General features: G+C 38.4%; 1 protein-coding gene across 1 annotated transcript in view; it reads right to left on the bottom strand.

Moving 5' to 3' along the window:
• LOC134802490 (uncharacterized) overlaps positions 1–21,545 on the bottom strand; it is a 45,474-nt gene extending 23,929 nt beyond the window's left edge. The window contains exons 1-7 of the mRNA XM_063775169.1: positions 21,262–21,545; positions 19,005–19,106; positions 18,139–18,263; positions 17,528–17,664; positions 6,440–6,567; positions 4,576–4,682; positions 3,504–3,617 (exon numbers count right to left, since the gene is read on the bottom strand). Coding sequence (XP_063631239.1) covers positions 3,504–3,617; positions 4,576–4,682; positions 6,440–6,567; positions 17,528–17,664; positions 18,139–18,263; positions 19,005–19,106; positions 21,262–21,414 — 866 coding nt within the window. The 5' untranslated portion in view covers positions 21,415–21,545. The remainder of the gene's footprint in view (positions 1–3,503; positions 3,618–4,575; positions 4,683–6,439; positions 6,568–17,527; positions 17,665–18,138; positions 18,264–19,004; positions 19,107–21,261) is intronic.
• Positions 21,546–21,839: the final 294 nt, after the last annotated feature.

The raw sequence follows: 21,839 nt of genomic DNA, 5'->3' as shown, positions 1-21,839 counted from the left end.
TATAACAAATAAACAAACATGTTTATTTGCTGTATGGACTGGCCCCAACTTTCCGCTAAAAACCGAAATAGTGCAAAGAGACGACAATTTCTGGGCAGCAAAAATGGAAACAAAACTAATAAATTTCTATGAAAAATGTTTGCTCCCAGAAATTATCGACCCTCGAAAGACCAGAAGTATGCCTCTAAGAAGTGACTCGTTTTAGGGTAAATTTTCAAATAGTCATTTTTAGAAACTAGAAATCCATAGGACTAAAAGACTGGGTATATATGTCGGAGCGTGACTCCAGAAGGACGTATTACAGCGTTATAGTTCATAATTTTAGACGCCTTTATAAAGTCGATTAGCATTGTTTGGCTACGTATTACTTGGTTGTAACGAAATTAATAAAGTTGCGTAGAGAGTAACGCCATCTATTGGCGCATTGTTGTACTAAGATGACAGGTAAAAGGCTTTGGAACGTCAAGTGTTTTAAATTGCGTGAAGTTCGGTACGAGGTGGCATTTTTGTCGTTATGTTGGTAGCCTGGTCGAGCAGGTTTGCCAACTTGACTTTGAGGCGGGAGCAGAGAGGCTCCGCCGCTGGTAGTTCTTCTTGATCGGACCGCGCTAGAGATCGGACGTGATCGTTAGCCATGCCTCGTGCCTAACTCGCCACGTTCCTGAAGGCTTATACCTGAAGGATTATTCTGAAAGTTTATAGAATCCAACGTTCTTTAACCATTTAGCTAAGTGTTTTATTTCTATCGGTATCCGACATATATATATATATATATATTTCAATGTATATAAGCTTTAAAAAATAATGTACAACAGTACCTTAAATATGACAAAATATGATGTTTCTGACAAAATCGCATAGGAAGTTCCAAAAACGGCGAAATTTGCCACATTTTCGCGTGTCTCAGTGGCGGCATAGCGGAATAAAATAAAATAAAGACATTGGATATGAATAACATATTAACACATTCAACCTCAACCTATTATGAATAACTTTCTATTTTTATAAAGATCATTTTCTAGAGAATTTATTTAATCATTCCGATAAATTAATGCGTTATTTAATAAAACAAGGTAAACATTTTTATCGTTGTCCCGCGTGGAACTTGTTTTGTTATGACTTAATGATACCCCCCAAAATCTTCTTTGCTTATTGAATAACGGTTAGATTAAATTTACGACGCAATAGTGCGTGCAATTTATTATTTTTGTAAATGTGCAATTAATATAAAAATAGGTAAGAATCTCATTCGATATATTTTGGTACGACTACAATGACATTTGTATGGCCGCTTAATATGTGGGTACACAATCGAAATAAAAATGTCGAAATAATGCTGATCCTTTTGTTTTATTTCCTAAATCATAAAAGTCTATACTGATATAAAATCTAGTGTAATATGTAGTCTGTGCGGAAAGAGAAGAGTCGTGAAATGTATGGGGCCCAATATATTACAAGACTCTTCTCTTTCCGAACAAACTCTAGTATGGATGCAGTGTTATGTTCCTGGTGAGTAAGGTTCTTAAAAGCTTCCATAGATGTACTAAATTATTAATAAATTCTTATAAGCTTAGACTATCAGCAATGCGCTTGTGACACTAATATAGTTACAAGCGTTCATAGGCTGCGGTGTTCACTTACCATTAGGTAGGTCGTATAAGTTTGCCGTTTATCATGGTTTGTAAAATAATTACAACACTACTACAATGACGAATATTACTAGTATTCATAACAAGAGTGATTCGGAGAGGATATTTTTATTATTAATATTAATTTATTTTACACTAGACAGGCCCGCAGCTTCGCTCGCGTAAATGATATAAAAGTTTGTCTTAAGTTTAGTTAAATACCGACATTATTATGTATTCAACCCTGCCAGGGTTTATAACTGTAATAGGGATTTCTTATTTGTAGCCGTTATTTGGATAACTTAAATAATTCGCAAATTTTTCATTACGAAAAGGCAAGATGGTATTTTTTATCTAGGTAGGTATTTATTTTAAACTTGCTTCAACAAAAAAAAAATTATAAGCCTACGTAGTTGCAAAAGCGTTCATTTGATTAATTTCCGCCTTATTTTATTTTATTTATTTATTTTATTTATCAGGTCGCACAAAAATATCTGAACATGCACTTTATCTACCTACATTATAACCTACTATCCAGTGTGTATTTCTGGCCCATCTCGGCAGCCCGTTCCCCGGACAAAAGGCAATGTTTGCCGAAGTCGAATTTCTTTTTGATCGACTGTGAATTCAGATTGACTCCGAATAATATAACTCAAAATAAATTTAAAACAACAAAATACAAATTATAAATAATATGATAATATTAATTTGATTGATAAGCCATATATGGCATAAGTCACTCGTATGGGCTATACACTAAGGTTGATGTTAACAGCTTTTTATTTTACTCCGTGTAATAAAACGCCGAAATAACTGTATACCAACATGGCAAAGATAATTTGGGTTACTTTAACTTGCGAATAATTTGGTCTAGTCTGTAGCACCCCCGAAACGAAAACAACCGAGAGTTGCCGAGAGATGGCCGATCGTCGTAAAATAAAGTTATGAAAATTTTATTTGGTTATTGTAAATTAAATACGCATCGAAAGCGATAAATTTTATGCTCTAGTTCTATTCTCATATTTAGATAATAGATTGGAACAGTTTTTCTTAGCATACGTGCGTCGTATTCGAGAAACGTGTCAAAAACTTTTTTAGAAGGCGCCATCTTGCTTATTCCCTCGTTTTTTAAACCGTTTTCTGGTTTTTCAATTTTATATATATGATGATACTTACAAATAAAGCTTCATTTGCTCAAGTAAACCTTATAAATCAACTTCGTTCTAAATAAAAACGGAGATACTTCTGTTTTATAAAACATCAAATCGAACTTCAGAGGGTTCAGTAATCGTTAATACTCTCGAATTAACTGTTAATATATATACAGATATTTACTAATATTTAAAATTACTTTATTTTTAAACATTTTATTATTCAACTTCCTTGGTGAACTGACTTGAATATGTGACTTGACTTCATGGACGAACTTGTCACTATAATTCCATGACAGAGGTAAAAAAATCATTATTATTTACTTGTCGTTGGTTATATATAACATACATATACATTCTATTGACGACTACTATGCTTATAAAATAAAATAAAGAGTGTCAATATAACGTTAAAATAAATTAACTTGCAATTAAATTGAAAAGTATCAAAATTATTCTCGTCTGCGTTGAAACGCGCATAGCTTTGCCGGCGCTCGCGTACCGAGCGCCAGCGCCATCTATCGAGTGTTATTTCGCTAAATCGGTGAACGCTCTAAGGAATAAGGGCTCTTAACGCTACAAAGCTCACTGGCCAGCAATTTCGGAACTAAAGTTTTTAAATGGAAAGGAGGATGGGTCAATTATACATAGTGCTGCAGACATTTTGGACTAGTCATTTTCTGTCGGCACTCCCGGAGTGCAACCCGTTGTTTTGTTTCCTTACCCAAGCTCGTCATGGCTCCGGCCGAAGGGGCACAGGCACTCGGCGGCGGCGCACGACGCGTCCCGGGTGTATATCTCCGCGAATGCATTCTGCTCCAACTCCCAAGCTGCATCGCTGCAGTCAAAAATATTGTTTTTGTGAAATATACAATTAAGCGTTTAACCTGTGTATCTCAATTACTATAACTAGAGATGGGCCGAATATTCGGTAATTATTCGGTATTCGGCATATTTTTCAATGTTCGTATTAGGCCGAATAGTTCGGTTCGAACTGTCGAATATTTACCGAATAATAAAATAGTTATTTACGATACAAGTGCGGAAAAGAGGAAATTCGAAACGAGTGGCGATAAATTAAAACACGACCGAAGGGAGTGTTTTAAATCGACACGAGTTGCGATACACGTGCGAATAGGTAAATCGCAACTGGCAAATTTCCTCTTTTCCGCACTTGTATCGTAAATAACTATTTTAAGGGCGTCCGCTAGCTAACACAGGTGCACTTCGCGGCCAGGCATGGGACGGTTCCATGTCTTTTCATAAACATTTCCGGCTGGTCCAGAGGGGAAGGGTCAAAACGTGCGGAGTGCAGATCGCGGACCTGTATGAACTTGTTTTCAGCGTTTTAGGCAGTTTTAGCCTAACCGAATATTCGTATTCGGTATGATCTGAACCGAATATTCGGCAACGTCCATATTCGGCCCATCTCTACAGTATAACTATTACTTTAACAACTTTAAAGTAACCCGCTACGCTATATACCCAATAATCCAAGACTCACCGGTCCGGCAGATAGTAGCCCTGATCGCACACAGCATCATAGAAGTTGTCCTTGTCGTTGCACAGCGGGCACTTCAGGTAGTGCATGCCCGCGCTTAGAGCCATCCGCTGAAAATATTACCCAATACCCAATAATCCAAGACTCACCGGTCCGGCAGATAGTAGCCCTGATCGCACACAGCATCATAGAAGTTGTCCTTGTCGTTGCACAGCGGACACTTCAGGTAGTGCATGCCCGCGCTTAGAGCCATCCGCTGAAAATATTACCCAATACACAATAATCCAAGACTCACCGGTCCGGCAGATAGTAGCCCTGATCGCACACAGCATCATAGAAGTTGTCCTTGTCGTTGCACAGCGGGCACTTCAGGTAGTGCATGCCCGCGCTTAGAGCCATCCGCTGAAAAATTTTAAATCATTATAGTCTGCGGAAAGAGAAGAGTCATGGAATGTATGTGGCCCAATACATTCCACGACTCTTCTTTTTCCGCCCAGACTCTACTCTTCACAAGATTTTAGTGAAAAAATATCATAGCGGGTAATTTGACAGATTTTGATCATGAAATATAGCGTTTTTGATAGCATATAGATAAGAAACAAGTAACTTTGGGAGTATTTTCGTTTTTTTAAAATACTTATAGACCTTATAGGGAGGACAGATCGCTGCCCCAATATTACAGGGTTCTATGTTTCACTTTTATCTAACTGAAATTTGAACATTGTCATAGTGACATTAAGTCGAATTTCAACTATCTTGAAAATGTAACATAGAACCCTGTAATATTGGGCAAGCGATATTTTACTCGCGTCCGCAGGAGCAACCTACCACAGCCCGTGTCCCTTGGCGAATAAATGATAGGCGGGATTGCGAACATTGCAATGAACACGAGTACGAATAGTATTTATGCAGATTTTTTAAATTTGTATCTCAGTCTGTCTTAGATATCTTGATGTTGGTTTGTTATAATGTTTTTATTAGTAAAAAACCGGGCAAGTGCGAGTCAGACTCGCGCACGAAGGGTTCCGTACCATAATGCAAAAAAAAAACGAAAAAAAAAAACGGTCACCCATCCAAGTACTGACCACTCCCGACGTTGCTTAACTTTGGTCAAAAACCGGGCAAGTGCGAGTCGGACTCGCGCACCAAGGGTTCCGTACCATAATGCAAAAAAAACGGAAAAAAAATGCAAAAAAAAAACGGTCACCCATCCAAGTACTGACCACGCCCGACGTTGCTTAACTTTGGTCAAAAATCACGTTTGTTGTATGGGAGCCCAATTTAAATCTTTATTATATTCTGTTTTTAGTATTTGTTGTTATAGCGGCAACAGAAATACATCATCTGTGAAAATCTATCTAATCTATCTATCACGGTTCGTGAGATACAGCCTGGTGACAGACAGACGGACGGACAGCGAAGTCTTAGTAATAGGGTCCCGTTTTACCCTTTGGGTACGGAACCCTAAAAACCTAAATCAAACAACAAAAGCACCTCTTTCTTAGCTCTCGAAACTTCTCGATTGCTCGCACAAACCACAATCAATAAGATAAGCGCAGTGTATTAATCAATACTAGTTTTATTTTTAGCTCTATGTATAGATTCTGCGGAGTCAGGCCTGGCCATAACAGCTTATAGTAACACAGACAGACCTGGACCCCGGCTCGTACCAATGAGTTTTACGGAACTTATGTACGAAATATCATCTGATATTTACCAGTCGTTTTCCGGTGAAGGAAAGCATCGTGAGGAAACCGGACTAATTTAATCCCAATAAGGCCTAGTTTACCCTCTGGGTTGGAAGGTCAGATGGCAGTCGCTTTTGAAAAAACTAGTGCCTACGCCAATTCTGGGGATTACGTGTCAAGCGGATCCCAGGCTCCCATGCTGCCCTCTTAAGCTAAAAGGACGTATTTTCAATGAAAATTTAATGCAAATACCACTTTTTAGCTTAGGGTAGTATGAGTCGAGGCAAAACTGCCGGGATAACGCGAGGAAGACAGACCTGGAGACAGGTCCGGTGCAGCCAGGCGTCGCGGCCGCAGCACGGCGGCCAGAAGGTCTGCGTGCTCGGGTACGCCGGCACGGGCTCGTAGCAGATCACGCACACCATGGCCGGGTCTTCTGGACTCTCTGAATATAACACGAGGAAGACAGACCTGGAGACAGGTCCGGTGCAGCCAGGCGTCGCGGCCGCAGCACGGCGGCCAGAAGGTCTGCGTGCTCGGGTACGCCGGCACCGGCTCGTAGCAGATCACGCACACCATGGCCGGGTCTTCTGGACTCTCTGAATATCATATAAATAAATATCAACCTTTCTGATCTAAAACATGTATATGTATTCAAGTGAATAAATCATTCATTCATTCAACCACCACAATTAGCAAAATAGAATTCTTTTTTAATTTTTAACAAGCAGAAACGTCTGCGAACGATGCTATTAAGCTTAGAATAAATTTAAAAGTGGAAAAATTACTGTCTTGGTTGAAACTTGAACTCACGGCATCTGGATCGATACTCCAGCGCTCTGCCATCTGAGCCACCAAGACCTCATCCATAGCCAGCAAATCTTTCCACCATATTATAGGTCAAGGGGACCTTAGCGACATCTACCGCAAGAGTGTTACACTTCTTAAACGGCTACCGGAGTTCCAAGTCATATTGGAAATTCGCCAGATACGATGTGCTACCCATACTATTACATATTACATATTTTAATTTTTAACAAGCAGAAACGTCTGCGAACGATGCTATTGTCACGTAAATATTCCTAGCCCGGCTGTGGGCTTTCCCTGAGGAAACTCACGGACAATTAAAGTTACTAAATTAAATAAAAACTAAATCTTACCAAAAGCTCAAGCAGGTGCTAAACTTATTTCCATCAACTATTCAGGGCAATAAAGGACATGAATGAAAGTTAGTTTTTGTGACACATCATTTATTACTAATTCGAACATGGGCAGTTATTCTACATGTAAATCATTAAGCTAGCATAAGCACCTTATTTTAATAATGTCAGACGACAGAGCTGGGTCGTGCCAGAAATGGTTCTAAAATGATTTACAAGCAGACCTATCTAAATTTGTTAGTCCCTAAATTATCATTTGCCATCACATATGATTCTACTAAATTCTTTAACTTTAAATTTTGAAATGCTTCTAGGACGGAAGGAAAGCGTACACCAACCTCATAACAATGTTCCACCAGTTCAAGCCCGACGTGTGATCCTCCGCTGTGCCGGAGCTGATTTGCTGCAGCGGGAATCTGACCCGACACCGCAGAGCAACGCCGAAGGACTAAGGTCTCAGTTTGAAGGTGACGTCACCTCCATCCAGCAGAAGAGCGAAATTCTTATGGCGAACTGCTCACCAGACACACTTGAAGTTTTAGGAATATGGACAGACTTCCATACTCTGATATGCGAACTGATTTCACATACGTAGTAACATAAAAACGAAAAAACCCCAATCAGCTGAAAGAAACAATTCAAGATTAATAACTAGAAGCATGTGCTCTGCTAACCTAAGAGACATTATATGATCTAAGTTTCTCACCAGCTGGAAATTCCTAGAGTGGACTCATCTCACAGCTCTGATATTCCCTCCCACCAACATTGTTTTACCAGCAGACTGGAAACAAAGCGAAATGGTCAAACAAAGGTTCAACAAGGAGTTGCACCCGAGGACATCTATATATTATCATATTCTACTTACTGTTTGTGGCAAAATAACAACAGCATGAGCTCCCTAGCTCATGGATGCAGCGGCTACTGCATAACCAAGCCTCTGATCGATGCTACCAGAGCATGATGTACTTCGCTTCACTGTTCTATGTATAAAAGATGCCCATCCAGGGCGAAAACCAGCCAGGAAATGATCTCAAACCATTCTGTCCCTGGGATGACACAATCAAAATAACAGTAACTAATGAAATTCATGGAATAATTTTATATGCAAGTATAACCCAAAGAAATAAATCATATTCAATTATTTGAATATATTTCAACCTATTTTGTATTTATAAATTAAGTTTTTGATTTAAATATTTATTAATATTATTCCATAAATTTAGGATTTAATTTGAAGTAGCAACACCATCAGCTTCAATTTGTTTCCTATTGGCTGAATGCCCGTCATGTATATTGTTGCTATATCAAAGACTTCCTTGCCATAGAACAAAACTACACTATATTCGAGACAATCCTAAAAACGTTAAACTGAGCTAACCATACAAAGTGCCGTGTCACAATACCCCTCTCCCCGCTGTTGCGTTTTACCAAGGGTAAAACGCTCGCTGTCCTCAGCGACTATCTAAATCTAAATCATGTGTCACAAGAAACGAAAAAAAAACAAACAGAACAACCTCAACCATACTTAGTATGGGAGAACCCAAAACAAAACCACCACCGAAGTGATTGCCGCAGGATCGAGATTGCTATCCAACAGAAAAGCCAAAGTAAACCACACAACTCCACATACCAAAACCAATAAACCAATAAATTTTGAATTTTTTTTATCTCGAACCCACACAACCTAAATACAAAAAAAAAATGTGGTATCCGCACAGCCGGAAAAATCCACATCGCAATATCCAACTATCCAGTAAACCATCCCTTGGTTCTACCAGCACAACTTTATCCAGTTGCGCTGGCAAAACCAAACCAACTGCCAGGACCGATGTTCAGCATACTCAAAATATTTCTCCGCTAGACCGGGCAAAATTAAAATCAAACAATTCCTACTACTAAGTTTACTAATATAAACTAGAGTAGCTAAATAACGAAATTTGCATTCCAAACTAAATTCAAAATATCCAAAATTACTAACCGCTAGTTAGCTAAATTATAATTATGTGTTATGTGCCTGAGAACGTGTGCTGAGAGAAAAAAATAAACGGACTACATAACCAAACCGAAAAACAACGTCCGCGGTATGCAGTGCGCGCCCTGCGATACCTCACAAAATAAAGCCTCTCCTTCTCACACCAAAAAAAACAACGCCAATCCACACATGCACGGCATCCGCCACGTGTTGGCTAAAACCATCAGCACCATAACACCCAAATTTCTGCGTGACCTCGCACGACAGGAAAAAATAATCCCACATTAAAGACAACGCTCTTGACGTTAATTGAGCTATGGTTGCGCCGCTCCATACATTCATCCCTTTCAGTTCGTAGCATCCTTCCACGTTCATACTGTGTGGTGAAACAGTTATACCTGTTCGCCACGTCTCTGACAATTGGTGATTAGATATGACTTTGCAATATTTAACACTGTTGCTAAACTACAACCACAAAAACCTGTATGAGCTCTATTGTTCAGTCAACGGTGGCGGCGCGGCGAGCAGTACCCTGTACGCGGGCCGCACGTCCACCGTTCACCCTGTTCAGTCAACGATGGTGGCGCGGCGAGCAGTACCCTGTACGCGAGCCGCACGTCCACCGTTCACCAAACCAGAAGCTGCTACCTTCCCTTTCAGGTCTTTAATGTGCCATGATCCTATACAGTGACCATCTTCCGTCTCTAACTCGTAGACTAAAGGCGACAACACTGCCTTTACTCTACACTTAACATATTTCGGGGCGAGTTTCGCCATCCTGAAATTTTGTGCGTCACTCTGCACATAATTACGTTTCCATACTAAATCGCCTACTGCAAATTGTTCTGGACGTCTTCTCAAATTATAATTCCTAGCATTTGTTTCGTGTGCTCTCAATAAACGTAACCTAACCTGATGAAAAATATCCTTTAAAATCCCGAAATTACCCGCATATTCCTCCCTAGGTGCACCCGGCTCGTAATCCCTATCTGTGTCCTTATAAAACGACCCATTTATAACTGGCTCTCTAGCATGAACTAAAAAGAAAGGAGACTCATTTGTTGTTTCATTCACTGCACTGTTTATTGCAAACTGAATTTGGTGCAATTTTTCGTCCCAAGTCCTATGGTTCTCCTTTACGTACGAAGCTACAGCTGTCATGACCGTTTTATTGTATCGCTCAACCAGGTTTACCTGTGGAGTATATCGAGGTCCGTAAAAAACTTTAGGTACGTTATAACGCTTCATCAACTGTCTAAATTCCGATCCCGTAAACTGAACTCCGTTATCAGTAATTACGGTTTCAGGTACACCGTGCTTCAAAATGACATGGTGCTCAAAAGTCTTCGCCACCAACGCGCTGGTTGCGCGGCGAAGCGGAAAAAGAAGCGTATACTTTGAAAAGCAACACGTAACCACAAACAAAAACGTAAATCCTGCACGAGAGCGCGGAAGGTGACCTACCAAATCAATACTTAACGCTAACATCGGTCGATCACATACTTTTGGCTGTCCCATCAGACCTGGAGTCGCTTTCTGTGAATGCTTATAGGCTGCACAGGTATCGCAAGCCTTCACGAAATCGACAACGTCTTTGTACATCCCTGGCCAATAGTATGTCAACGACAACCGCCTATGAGTTTTAAATACTCCAAAATGTGCCGCGGTTGGTTCGCAATGATTCGCGTGTAAAACAGCGTTCCTATCACCCTTACGCACTACCTCCTTCCAGTCAAACTCTCGCAAAAGATTATACTTGTTTTTACTCAACCGGTACAATTTCCCTCCCCTAATACTATAGTTTGGGAAATTGGCCGGCAAAGTTTCACAACCTTTAAACGTCCTGTCATACCATTCGTCAGTCACGTCGTTAGGATTCACTTGGTCCACGGCGTCAACCTTCATGAGCCTGGACAGCGCATCAGGTACGACATTGTCGGAGCCCTTCCTGTGCTCAATATCAAAATCAAATTGAGACAGTCTGCAACCCCAACGTGCCAACCTGCCCGATGGATTTTCCAGGTTCATGAACCACTTTAGTGACGCGTGATCCGTAATCACCTTAAACCGACGCGAGCCTAAATATGCTTGGAACTTCTCAACCGAAAACAAAACCGCAAGAGCCTCTCTTTCCGTCGCGCTGTAATTCCGTTCACACTTGTTCAGAGAACGACTAACGTACGCAATAGGATGCTCCTGGCCATCAATAGTCTGTGAGAGCATGCCACCTACGCCATATGAAGATGCATCAGCGTGTACCGAGAACACTTTGCTAAAGTCTGGAACCGCCAGAATCGGAGCTGTCACTAATGCATTCTTCAAGGTGTTGAAAGCGTTATCGGCCTCAACAGACCATTTAAAAGCCGGGGCGTTCTTCCCCTTTGAAGTTAATTTATTTAAAGGCGCTGCTATACTTGCGAAGTTCCTTATAAACCGACGGTGCCAAGAGCACATGCCCAAAAACGTCTTTACTTCACGAGAAGTCGTGGGTATGGGAAAGTTCAAAACGGCTGAAACCTTCTCTGGGTCAGTTCTTAAACCTAATTCATCAACGACATGACCCAAGTACTTAATGGACTGTCTAAAGAACTTTGACTTGCCGAAATTTATCGTTAAATTAGCCATTTTCAACTTTTCCAACACACGGTTCAAAAGAAGCAAATGTGTCTGAAAATCTGACGAACATATGACAATATCGTCCACGTAACAGAACACCATACCATTCTCTATGTCACTGGTTATGTTGTGGTCAATGAGTTTATCCATGAGCCGTTGTTGTCGCGCACTCGCGCCACACAACCCAAAAGGCATGACTTTAAATTTAAATAACCCACGACCAGGGACACAGAAACTAGTTTTCTCCTGCGAACTTTCATTTAGCGGTATTTGCCAAAACGACGAGCTCAAATCAATGGTCGACAGGTACCGTGCTTCCTTTAAGCTATCTAAAATTTGCGGAATGTATGGCATGGAATACGAGTCGCCCTTTGATACTGCATTTAGTTTCCTACAGTCTAAGCAAAACCGCCAGTCCCCATTTGGCTTCTTCACTAAAAGTGCCGGGTTGTTCCAGGGACTTTCGCACGGAGTAACAACATCTAACTTCAACATCCTGTCTAATTCGGAACTTAAAGCTGCACGCTTCTCAGGAGAGAGCGGATACTGTCGCGTTCTAATAGGCTGGGCATCGCCAGTGTCAATTACGTGTTCGACTAACGACGTCCTACCTAATCCTTTTTCCTCGAACGAGATATCCTTGAACTTCCCTACCACTGAGTCGGCTAGTTCTTGTTGTGCTGAAGTTAAATTGTCGTATGCCTGAATGGTATTCACCGGATTTACTGAAATACTGGACAAACTTAAATAATTGTTTGGTCTTTCTATGTAGTCGATGCTGTCAAATAATTCTGGCGCTAAATTAAATGCGCGCCAGAAATCCACGCCTAAAATAACGTCCGAGACAATACTGGGCACAACATAAAACTGAATAACCTTTGTAACATTTTTGAATGTTACCGGAACAAAAATGTACCCCAGTGACTGGACTACGACGCCATTTGCAACGCTACATGTATTAGACTCCATTCGTTGGAGCTCAAATCCAAACTTAATAAAATCTTTATAAGACTGCCGTCCCAAAATTGAAACGGCGGCTCCTGAGTCCGCCAAACCGTAAACGTCAAAATTACACACCTTAAGTTTCAAATATGGCCGAATGTCACCTTCCCTAGGTGCGAAGAGAATCGTAGCAATCGAATTATAACTTAAGAATTTTTTCATTGAAGCACTCAATTTATCCGGAAAAATATTGCTACAATTCGGCCCTATTCGTTTTTTGTCTGTGAAACGGAACGTATTTCCGCGCTTTGACTTTGACGTTTACGATCTGTCTGTGTTGTCTGTGACAGCCGGTTCGGACAATTCCTCGCTATATGATCTTTTGTACCACATGAATAACAAATAATCTCGCCTTTAGATGGTTTAGCCCTGCATCTCTTAAAATCATGCGCAGTGCCACCGCATTTATAACAAGTAGGAACCGTGGCAGAGTTCTGTGCATGTATGGATTGCGTGGACGAGCGTTGGACGTTCCTAACAGCGTTACTTTGTTGCCCACTCGATTTCGCTTGCGCTGGCGACCTACTAAATGTTTGTGAACGCTTGCTACTACTAACATCTACTGCGTTCACCTGCTTGGACTTGGCTTTATATGCGAAATCACTACTAAGTGTGTGAGCCGAACCAGACTTGTTGGGCTCAACAAAATACTGCGTACGCTGTGATGCCTGCTCTAATTTCCTACAACAATCCTTCAGCTCGGCTATAGAATCAACCTTTACTAATGCCAGTTGTTGTGAGAAGCTAGGCCTAATGTTATTCATCAAAATCTGCAACTTTTCCTCCTCCGGCAATGGATTCTTCAAGCGACCAAAAAGACAAGACATAATTGCAAAATAAATGTGCACTGGCTCTTCTAAACCCTGTGTTCTTGCAAGAATCTCACACCTTAGGCGAAAATCAAAGTTTGCAGGCTCAAACTCATCTAATAAAATGGTTTTTAAGTCATTCCAAGAAGAAACTTGTTCCTTTATACCTCTGTACCAAAGCAAACCCTGATCAACAAACAATTGAGCTGCCGAGTTAAACAAAACCACATCTGACAGACCATAAGCCAACTTGAGTTCATCGACACGCTCTAGGAAAGACCTCGGATCTGTGTTACCATTAAACTTGACCCCCCATTTAGCCACATTTTTGTCTCCGGAGCAGTGAACTTGCAGCTCCCTAGTAGGGACTGCCTGTGAAACCTGAGTCACTGCTGCCACACTGTCGCTAGAGCTGCTGCCTGCCTGCCCTATACTGTCCAACTGTGCTAACAAAGCGTCAAGCCTATTTGTGAATTGAATCTTCTGAGCCAACTTCCCCGGATCTTCATCCACCTGAACCCGCAGAAGCCTGAAGTACAAATGACTACCCAGAGCCTTCGACCTGTTCCCGGAGTATCTATCCTTCGACTGAACAAACTTAGCTACTAAGGATGACAAATCATTTAATTTATCAGAAATAACTTTCAATTCTGACTCCGGGTTCAAATCTGTATCCAAAATCTCATCTGGCCGACACTCACCTACCAAATTCCTCAACTGTTTCCTAAGACCCTCAACTGTTGAGTGTGGTGTCTCTGACCTGATCTTTACTTCATAAATCAATTCATCGCGCAGCAAAGAGTGAAATTGCACAGAAGTGGCCATTGTATAATAAGTTTAACTCAAAAAATAAACAAATATGATGGCAAAAGATTTACAAATCCAACTCACACTATTGTAGTCTGACAATTATATTAAACAATGTTATATCAATGTGTTTTACTATGTTTTACCTTTTATCTGTGTATGTATATTTCCTTGTCTTTATTGAACTAAATTTTCTGACCCAAAATATAACAGTGAATGCAAAACCAAAATTGTTCACAATTTAAAAAAATCGTTCAAAAATCAAGTAAAAGTGTCTGTTCATAAATGTCAAAATTTCACAATTCGTTTTTTTTTTTATACTTTCTAATAAAATATAACAATTTTTTTTGAATTAGTTTATTTGTGTGTAAAAATAACCTGTCCTATATATGTTTACTGTTATTAAAAAACTTTCGAGTCAAAATGTCTGAACTTATTTATACAAAGCTTCTCAATTTTTAAAGCAATTTCTGCACGAGCTTAAAAGCTTTCCGAACTTCGCCTTAACAAAGTGTCAACTCAATTCAATTGCAATACTCATTAAAGCTCAGCTACAATAAAATAGTGCATGAGTACTAAATTATGCACTAGAATTACACATTATTTTTTTTTATACTCAGAAAATATGTAAAATAACTTAAGTTATACAGCCTCTTAAGTCTAAATCTCATGCATTAAAAGTAGCCAAATGGTACTTAAAGTTTGACACTTTACTTCCTGACAAAACGTCAGCACAATGTAACTAACTGAAAATTCGAGCACTTACTTCTAAGTTTTTACAAAATATACTGAATATCGTGCAATAATTTAGGCAAAACTCAAAGTGAAACAGCTAAAGCCTATACTTAACGTTGTCAGAGCGTACACAAGCAAAGCACAAGCTCAAAATTTCACCTAAACGTAAGTACTACTAAAACTTTTTTTTATCTATATGTGATGGCAGTGATACAAACTGATTTATGATGCAAATAGGGCTTTAAGACGGAATCTGTGGGCGCCAAATTGTCACGTAAATATTCCTAGCCCGGCTGTGGGCTTTCCCTGAGGAAACTCACGGACAATTAAAGTTACTAAATTAAATAAAAACTAAATCTTACCAAAAGCTCAAGCAGGTGCTAAACTTATTTCCATCAACTATTCAGGGCAATAAAGGACATGAATGAAAGTTAGTTTTTGTGACACATCATTTATTACTAATTCGAACATGGGCAGTTATTCTACATGTAAATCATTAAGCTAGCATAAGCACCTTATTTTAATAATGTCAGACGACAGAGCTGGGTCGTGCCAGAAATGGTTCTAAAATGATTTACAAGCAGACCTATCTAAATTTGTTAGTCCCTAAATTATCATTTGCCATCACATATGATTCTACTAAATTCTTTAACTTTAAATTTTGAAATGCTTCTAGGACGGAAGGAAAGCGTACACCAACCTCATAACAATGTTCCACCAGTTCAAGCCCGACGTGTGATCCTCCGCTGTGCCGGAGCTGATTTGCTGCAGCGGGAATCTGACCCGACACCGCAGAGCAACGCCGAAGGACTAAGGTCTCAGTTTGAAGGTGACGTCACCTCCATCCAGCAGAAGAGCGAAATTCTTATGGCGAACTGCTCACCAGACACACTTGAAGTTTTAGGAATATGGACAGACTTCCATACTCTGATATGCGAACTGATTTCACATACGTAGTAACATAAAAACGAAAAAACCCCAATCAGCTGAAAGAAACAATTCAAGATTAATAACTAGAAGCATGTGCTCTGCTAACCTAAGAGACATTATATGATCTAAGTTTCTCACCAGCTGGAAATTCCTAGAGTGGACTCATCTCACAGCTCTGATATTCCCTCCCACCAACATTGTTTTACCAGCAGACTGGAAACAAAGCGAAATGGTCAAACAAAGGTTCAACAAGGAGTTGCACCCGAGGACATCTATATATTATCATATTCTACTTACTGTTTGTGGCAAAATAACAACAGCATGAGCTCCCTAGCTCATGGATGCAGCGGCTACTGCATAACCAAGCCTCTGATCGATGCTACCAGAGCATGATGTACTTCGCTTCACTGTTCTATGTATAAAAGATGCCCATCCAGGGCGAAAACCAGCCAGGAAATGATCTCAAACCATTCTGTCCCTGGGATGACACAATCAAAATAACAGTAACTAATGAAATTCATGGAATAATTTTATATGCAAGTATAACCCAAAGAAATAAATCATATTCAATTATTTGAATATATTTCAACCTATTTTGTATTTATAAATTAAGTTTTTGATTTAAATATTTATTAATATTATTCCATAAATTTAGGATTTAATTTGAAGTAGCAACACCATCAGCTTCAATTTGTTTCCTATTGGCTGAATGCCCGTCATGTATATTGTTGCTATATCAAAGACTTCCTTGCCATAGAACAAAACTACACTATATTCGAGACAATCCTAAAAACGTTAAACTGAGCTAACCATACAAAGTGCCGTGTCACACTATTAAGCTTAGAATAAATTTAAAAGAAAAGAATTTTCAGAGTTTTGCTGCCTATGGATGAGGTCTTGGTGGCTCAGATGGCAGAGCGCTGGAGTATCGATCCAGAGGCCGTGAGTTCAAGTCTCACCCAAGACAGTAATTTTTCCACTTTTAAATTTATTCTAAGCTTATTATAATTGAAGGGATGTTTACAAAAACAACATAACTGCTTAGAGCGCTTGACACTTTTTTAAGAACATTGTTAATCGTTTCAGGTATCAACCAGTGTAGTCAGTTATGTTGTTTTTGTAAACATTCCTTCATTTCTTTTCTCCAATATTACACCTAGGCTTGGCGTTTAAGGAGGCATTTATTTCACCTATTTTAATTATTATTTAGAATTTATAAGTTATAACGATCTAATGAAACCATTCTCACTTACATAATTTATTATACTTATTTTTTTACATATGCTTGTGGTAGAATTTCATCGTCTTTTTTCAAAAAATGTTATTTCAATTAATGAATGATTTATTTACATATTTATATTAGGTTACATAAGTAGGCGTTGGGTACAATATTTTGAATTTGTTTCACCAAGATTCTACCGATTAGATCTGCTTCTGGTGGCATTTCTTCTTCTTTCTTAGTTCAAAAAATGTATACCAAATGAGGTTAAACATGTAAACCTACATACATAAATGATCTTTATCTTACCGGCCTGTTGGTTTCCTTCCCCGCTGGCGGGTATCTTGCCCGCTTTCTTCTGTTTCTCAATCTTCATTCTCTCCTTGGCCTTCGCCATCACGTCGTCTGATATCTTCTGTTTCGGAGCGTGGAGCTCGCAGAACGATCTGCAATGTTCATTGTTAATACATGTGCGTAAAGTCAGTCGTCAATGATAATACAAACATACTTTATTGTACTTTGGTGTCTCAGTACCGGTTTCCCCAAACTTCTCTTGTCAGACCTGTGGTAGACCATGTCGGTCTCGCATTGGTCTATTCAGCCACCAAAAACGGTGTTTCTCCGGTGTTAATCGATCCATAAATCGTCTGCTATAGACGAAAAGGCGTATGATGATGATGATGATGATGACTTTATTGTGCATTACTAAAGAGAAGTTCACAATACAAGAAATAGAAAATAAAAGTTTATTGGGGTATTGACGAATACAGATTGATAATCGGGAAACAGGGATTCATTGTCCAGGGAATTGGATAGACGGGGACTGAAGTTTTAATATTGCAAAGAAAGCAAAGTAAACCTGCAAAATTACCCATTTTGGGGCACCTGTCAAGACAGACGGACTAAAAAGAGACACATACTTATAATTGCCGTAGAAGAGCGAGACAGCATTCTTCTGGCGGCCGCACGGCAGGTGGAACTGCTTGCGACACGCCGCCACCGAGCACCCCAGGCTGGCGCCGCCGCGCCCGCAGTACGAACATTTCTGCAAGATAAATATCAAGTAACTTATCGCAATTTTAAAACAATTGTTGTACAATGTTTCATGAAGGGACATGTTTTTCAGGTCCCTATTATAAAGGTAATTTTTTTATACTATACTTTTTTTTTACCTGAGTTTTTAGAAGCCTTACCAATCTATCGTAAACTAACCCTAATCTAACTAAAACTAACCCGATGGGTACAAAATGTCTTTTTTTGAAGTTTTTAAAAATAAACCATACTGAGCCTTATCCTCTTGAGACCCAGACTAGGGTTTAAAAAACCCGGAAAAATTCCCGTTTTTTTTCTAAAAGCCATGTTTTTTAAAGTTTTATTCGGAAAAAAACAATGTCACTTAACAAAAAATAGGAAATAAACGAAAAAAAAAACGCACTTTGAAAAGAACTTGTGAATTTTTCCATTTATATTTAATCCATAGTTTAGGTAACTTCACCTGTTTAGTCGTGTGTTTTATTATCTAAGTGCTGGCTGTCCTTTGTGAAAATGTCTATTGACTTTGACACTGTCGTTAGTTTAAAAAAGTTTCATTTCTTTTCCAAAAAAACTGAAAAATACGGAAAATAGTGATTTGATTTTTTCGAGAATTTTCAACCCTAACCCAAACACAGTTGTTTTGTTGTTGAAATTGGAACCTTCTTTAATAAACGAAAGTTCGGAATAGATTGTGGAATATGTACAAAAAATTGTGCCGGGGGTCTCAGGAGGCAATTATATAGTAACATACATGTTTCTTGCTCCGCTCCACCTCAGCCAATATGTCCTTGTACAGGAAACCAAACAGGCCTTCCGTGTCCCGGCCCTTTTGCACCAGGCAGCAGGATAACAGCTGAAACATGAAAGTGAGAATTAACAAATGTAAAATAGACAATGTATTAGGCTTTTCTCTTTGCATAATAAGGGTTCTGACCCATTTTTAGAGTTCCACGTAATAGAGTCCCGTTTTTACCCTTTGAGTCCGTACCTAATAAGACTGCACTGTCCGTCTGTCAGTCACCAGGCTGTACCTATTTCATGAACCGTGATAGCTAGACAGTTGAAATTTTCACAGATGATGTGTATCTGTTGCCACTATAACAACAAATACTAAAAAAAAAACAAAATATACTTTATTCATGTAGGCCTAGCAACAAGCTCTTATGAATCGTAATTAATCTTAATCTAATTATCAGAGCAATTTATTGATGTTAATATTATTCCATAATAAAATTGGATTATTATACAGTATATCGTCGTTGCGCTTTCCAAATCTGATATGTGTTCGATTTTTGATAGACAAATAGGTACCTAGCAACGAAACACATAAGGTATTAATTCATTTGAATAAAATCTCGCACATATCAGATTTGGTAAGCGCAACGACGATATCAAATTTAACACTAAGAATTTCACAAAAGGATTGTCAAACATTAAAAACATTGTATAAAAAAATACTAGTCTAGAATTTCTAGAATAAAATCTAAATGACAAAAAAAAAAGCATAAGTAATTAAAGAAGTAGATAGTATTACATCGGAATATCCATTTCCTCATCAAGTCATCAATAATCAAATATACCTAATAAATAAATAATCATTTCGAATAACAATTAATCCCACGTTGTATTATCATTTGTGGTATAATAAGCTTCAGAAATAACACGCTTTACATAATTCTTAAATTGATTAATAGATAATTCAGTAATATGGTTTGGAAGTTTATTATAAAATCTTACACAATTACCCATTAATGATTTTTTAATTTTATGGAGCCGAGTGAAGGGCACTGCAAGCTTATGTTTATTTCTAGTATTAATTGGCTGCTTTATATGGCACAGGGATTGCAAACCGGTTAACCAAAAAACTGGTTATCAGAGACTTGAGACTTTTTGGGCTCAGTTAAAATAAAATAGACATTAAGGATTGCAATAAGTTCAAATTTGTGCAGCAATGTAGGTTTTTAATCAAATTTCGTCAAGTGGACGAAAACTAGTGCAATGACCTATATCAATCCAATCCAATGAACTAGAAGTTGTTAATTTGCCACTAATTTAATTTGTCTCCTACTCATGTTTTATACCTATAGTTCGTTTTTTTAGCATTAGAAAGAACTTGAAAGAAGGTAAGCGAATTTGACATGTCTTTTAATTGAAAACGTTTTTGAAAAATCAAAAACTATTACTTATGAAAGCAGAAGAATATAAATGATCGTATTAGATACATAATTGTTACATATTTGCCGTAGCTTATTTTTAAAATGTGTTTTTCAATTAAAAGACACATCAAGATTGTTTACCTTATTTCTAATGCTAAAAAAACGAACTATAGAATTCAACAAAAGATAAATATTAGGTCTAAATAATATTAAAAAACAGACCAGATTTCTCTTAACCCCTCCGTTCCCACGACTCATATATGAGTCGCAACGCTTATGGTGACGTCACATCGTGGGAATCGACAGGTTAAGCAAATCCTAGTTTCAGAGAACCTTAGGCGATTGGAGCTAATGCAACAAATTTTCAGAATTGTGTAGCTAATCAAAAACAAGATATGTAAACATGAAAAAAATTAAAATACTAATAAACTACAATACAAAATAAGCTCATAATATAAATCTTATCAGATACATATATGCAAATTATATACCTATGTGTTTAATGTCTGTTTCCAAAGAGGTAGGCAGAGATTGATTACAATTCCTTTGATTGATAGTATTGAGTTGATTGTTATGTAGCCGATTCATTATGATTTAATAATTGATTAGTGTGTTTCTTACATTTCCAAAAAAGATACAATATTTCCAGCTTGCTTACTAGTTTCTACAACTAGAAGAGATACTGAGATATCTTCTGAAGCAATAACTAACCAAATAAATACATGCGTGTTTTGGGAAAATATATCAACGCTGCTGAAGAATATGGTTCTAGAAAAGAACAGTAAAGAGTAAAGGTTTCTAAAAAGGGATGGGCTTCATAATTTACATGATGGTGACAAATCTGCAACTTACCACACAGAAGTAATGACATTGTATATCACCATAAGAGTATAATTTGCCGAAAATCACTTCATCGTCCACATCCTGATTGCAGAAAACACAAGGCTGCCTGTTTTCAGTCACAAGCTTAGCTACTTCCCGTTTTTTCAGGAATTTAGCAGCCATTTTGGAAGCCGTAATTTGTAGTTTGAATATATTTTAATATCAATTGTTATTAATCACTTTAATTCACTCATTTCAGTAACTTTCTTCCATTACAGTATAAGAAAAAGGCTTTCACTTGTTGCAGTCGTCGACCATCTTCAACTCAAATTATCAAGATGTCAAATCAAAACATGGCCACATTTGGCGGGAGATTTTTTTTATGCAGTTGGAAATATTCTTAAACTGCCAAGCTGCCAAGTCAAGTATACAAAAATCGTAATCATTATTTGATGAAATTCAATAATAAAAAGCAATATAATAAGGTATTTACTTTAAATACAAGCGTTCTATATTATAACGTATTTCGTGATTAGCCCAGTATAACAATTTGCCAAGTTTCTCTGGAAGTGTACCTTAACCTTAAGCTTGGCAGCGTAGCACATGTG

Source organism: Cydia splendana, chromosome 24 (genome assembly GCF_910591565.1).
Source record: "Cydia splendana chromosome 24, ilCydSple1.2, whole genome shotgun sequence".
NCBI classification, from domain to species: Eukaryota; Metazoa; Arthropoda; class Insecta; order Lepidoptera; family Tortricidae; genus Cydia; species Cydia splendana.
This window is presented reverse-complemented; position numbering and strand designations above follow the sequence as displayed.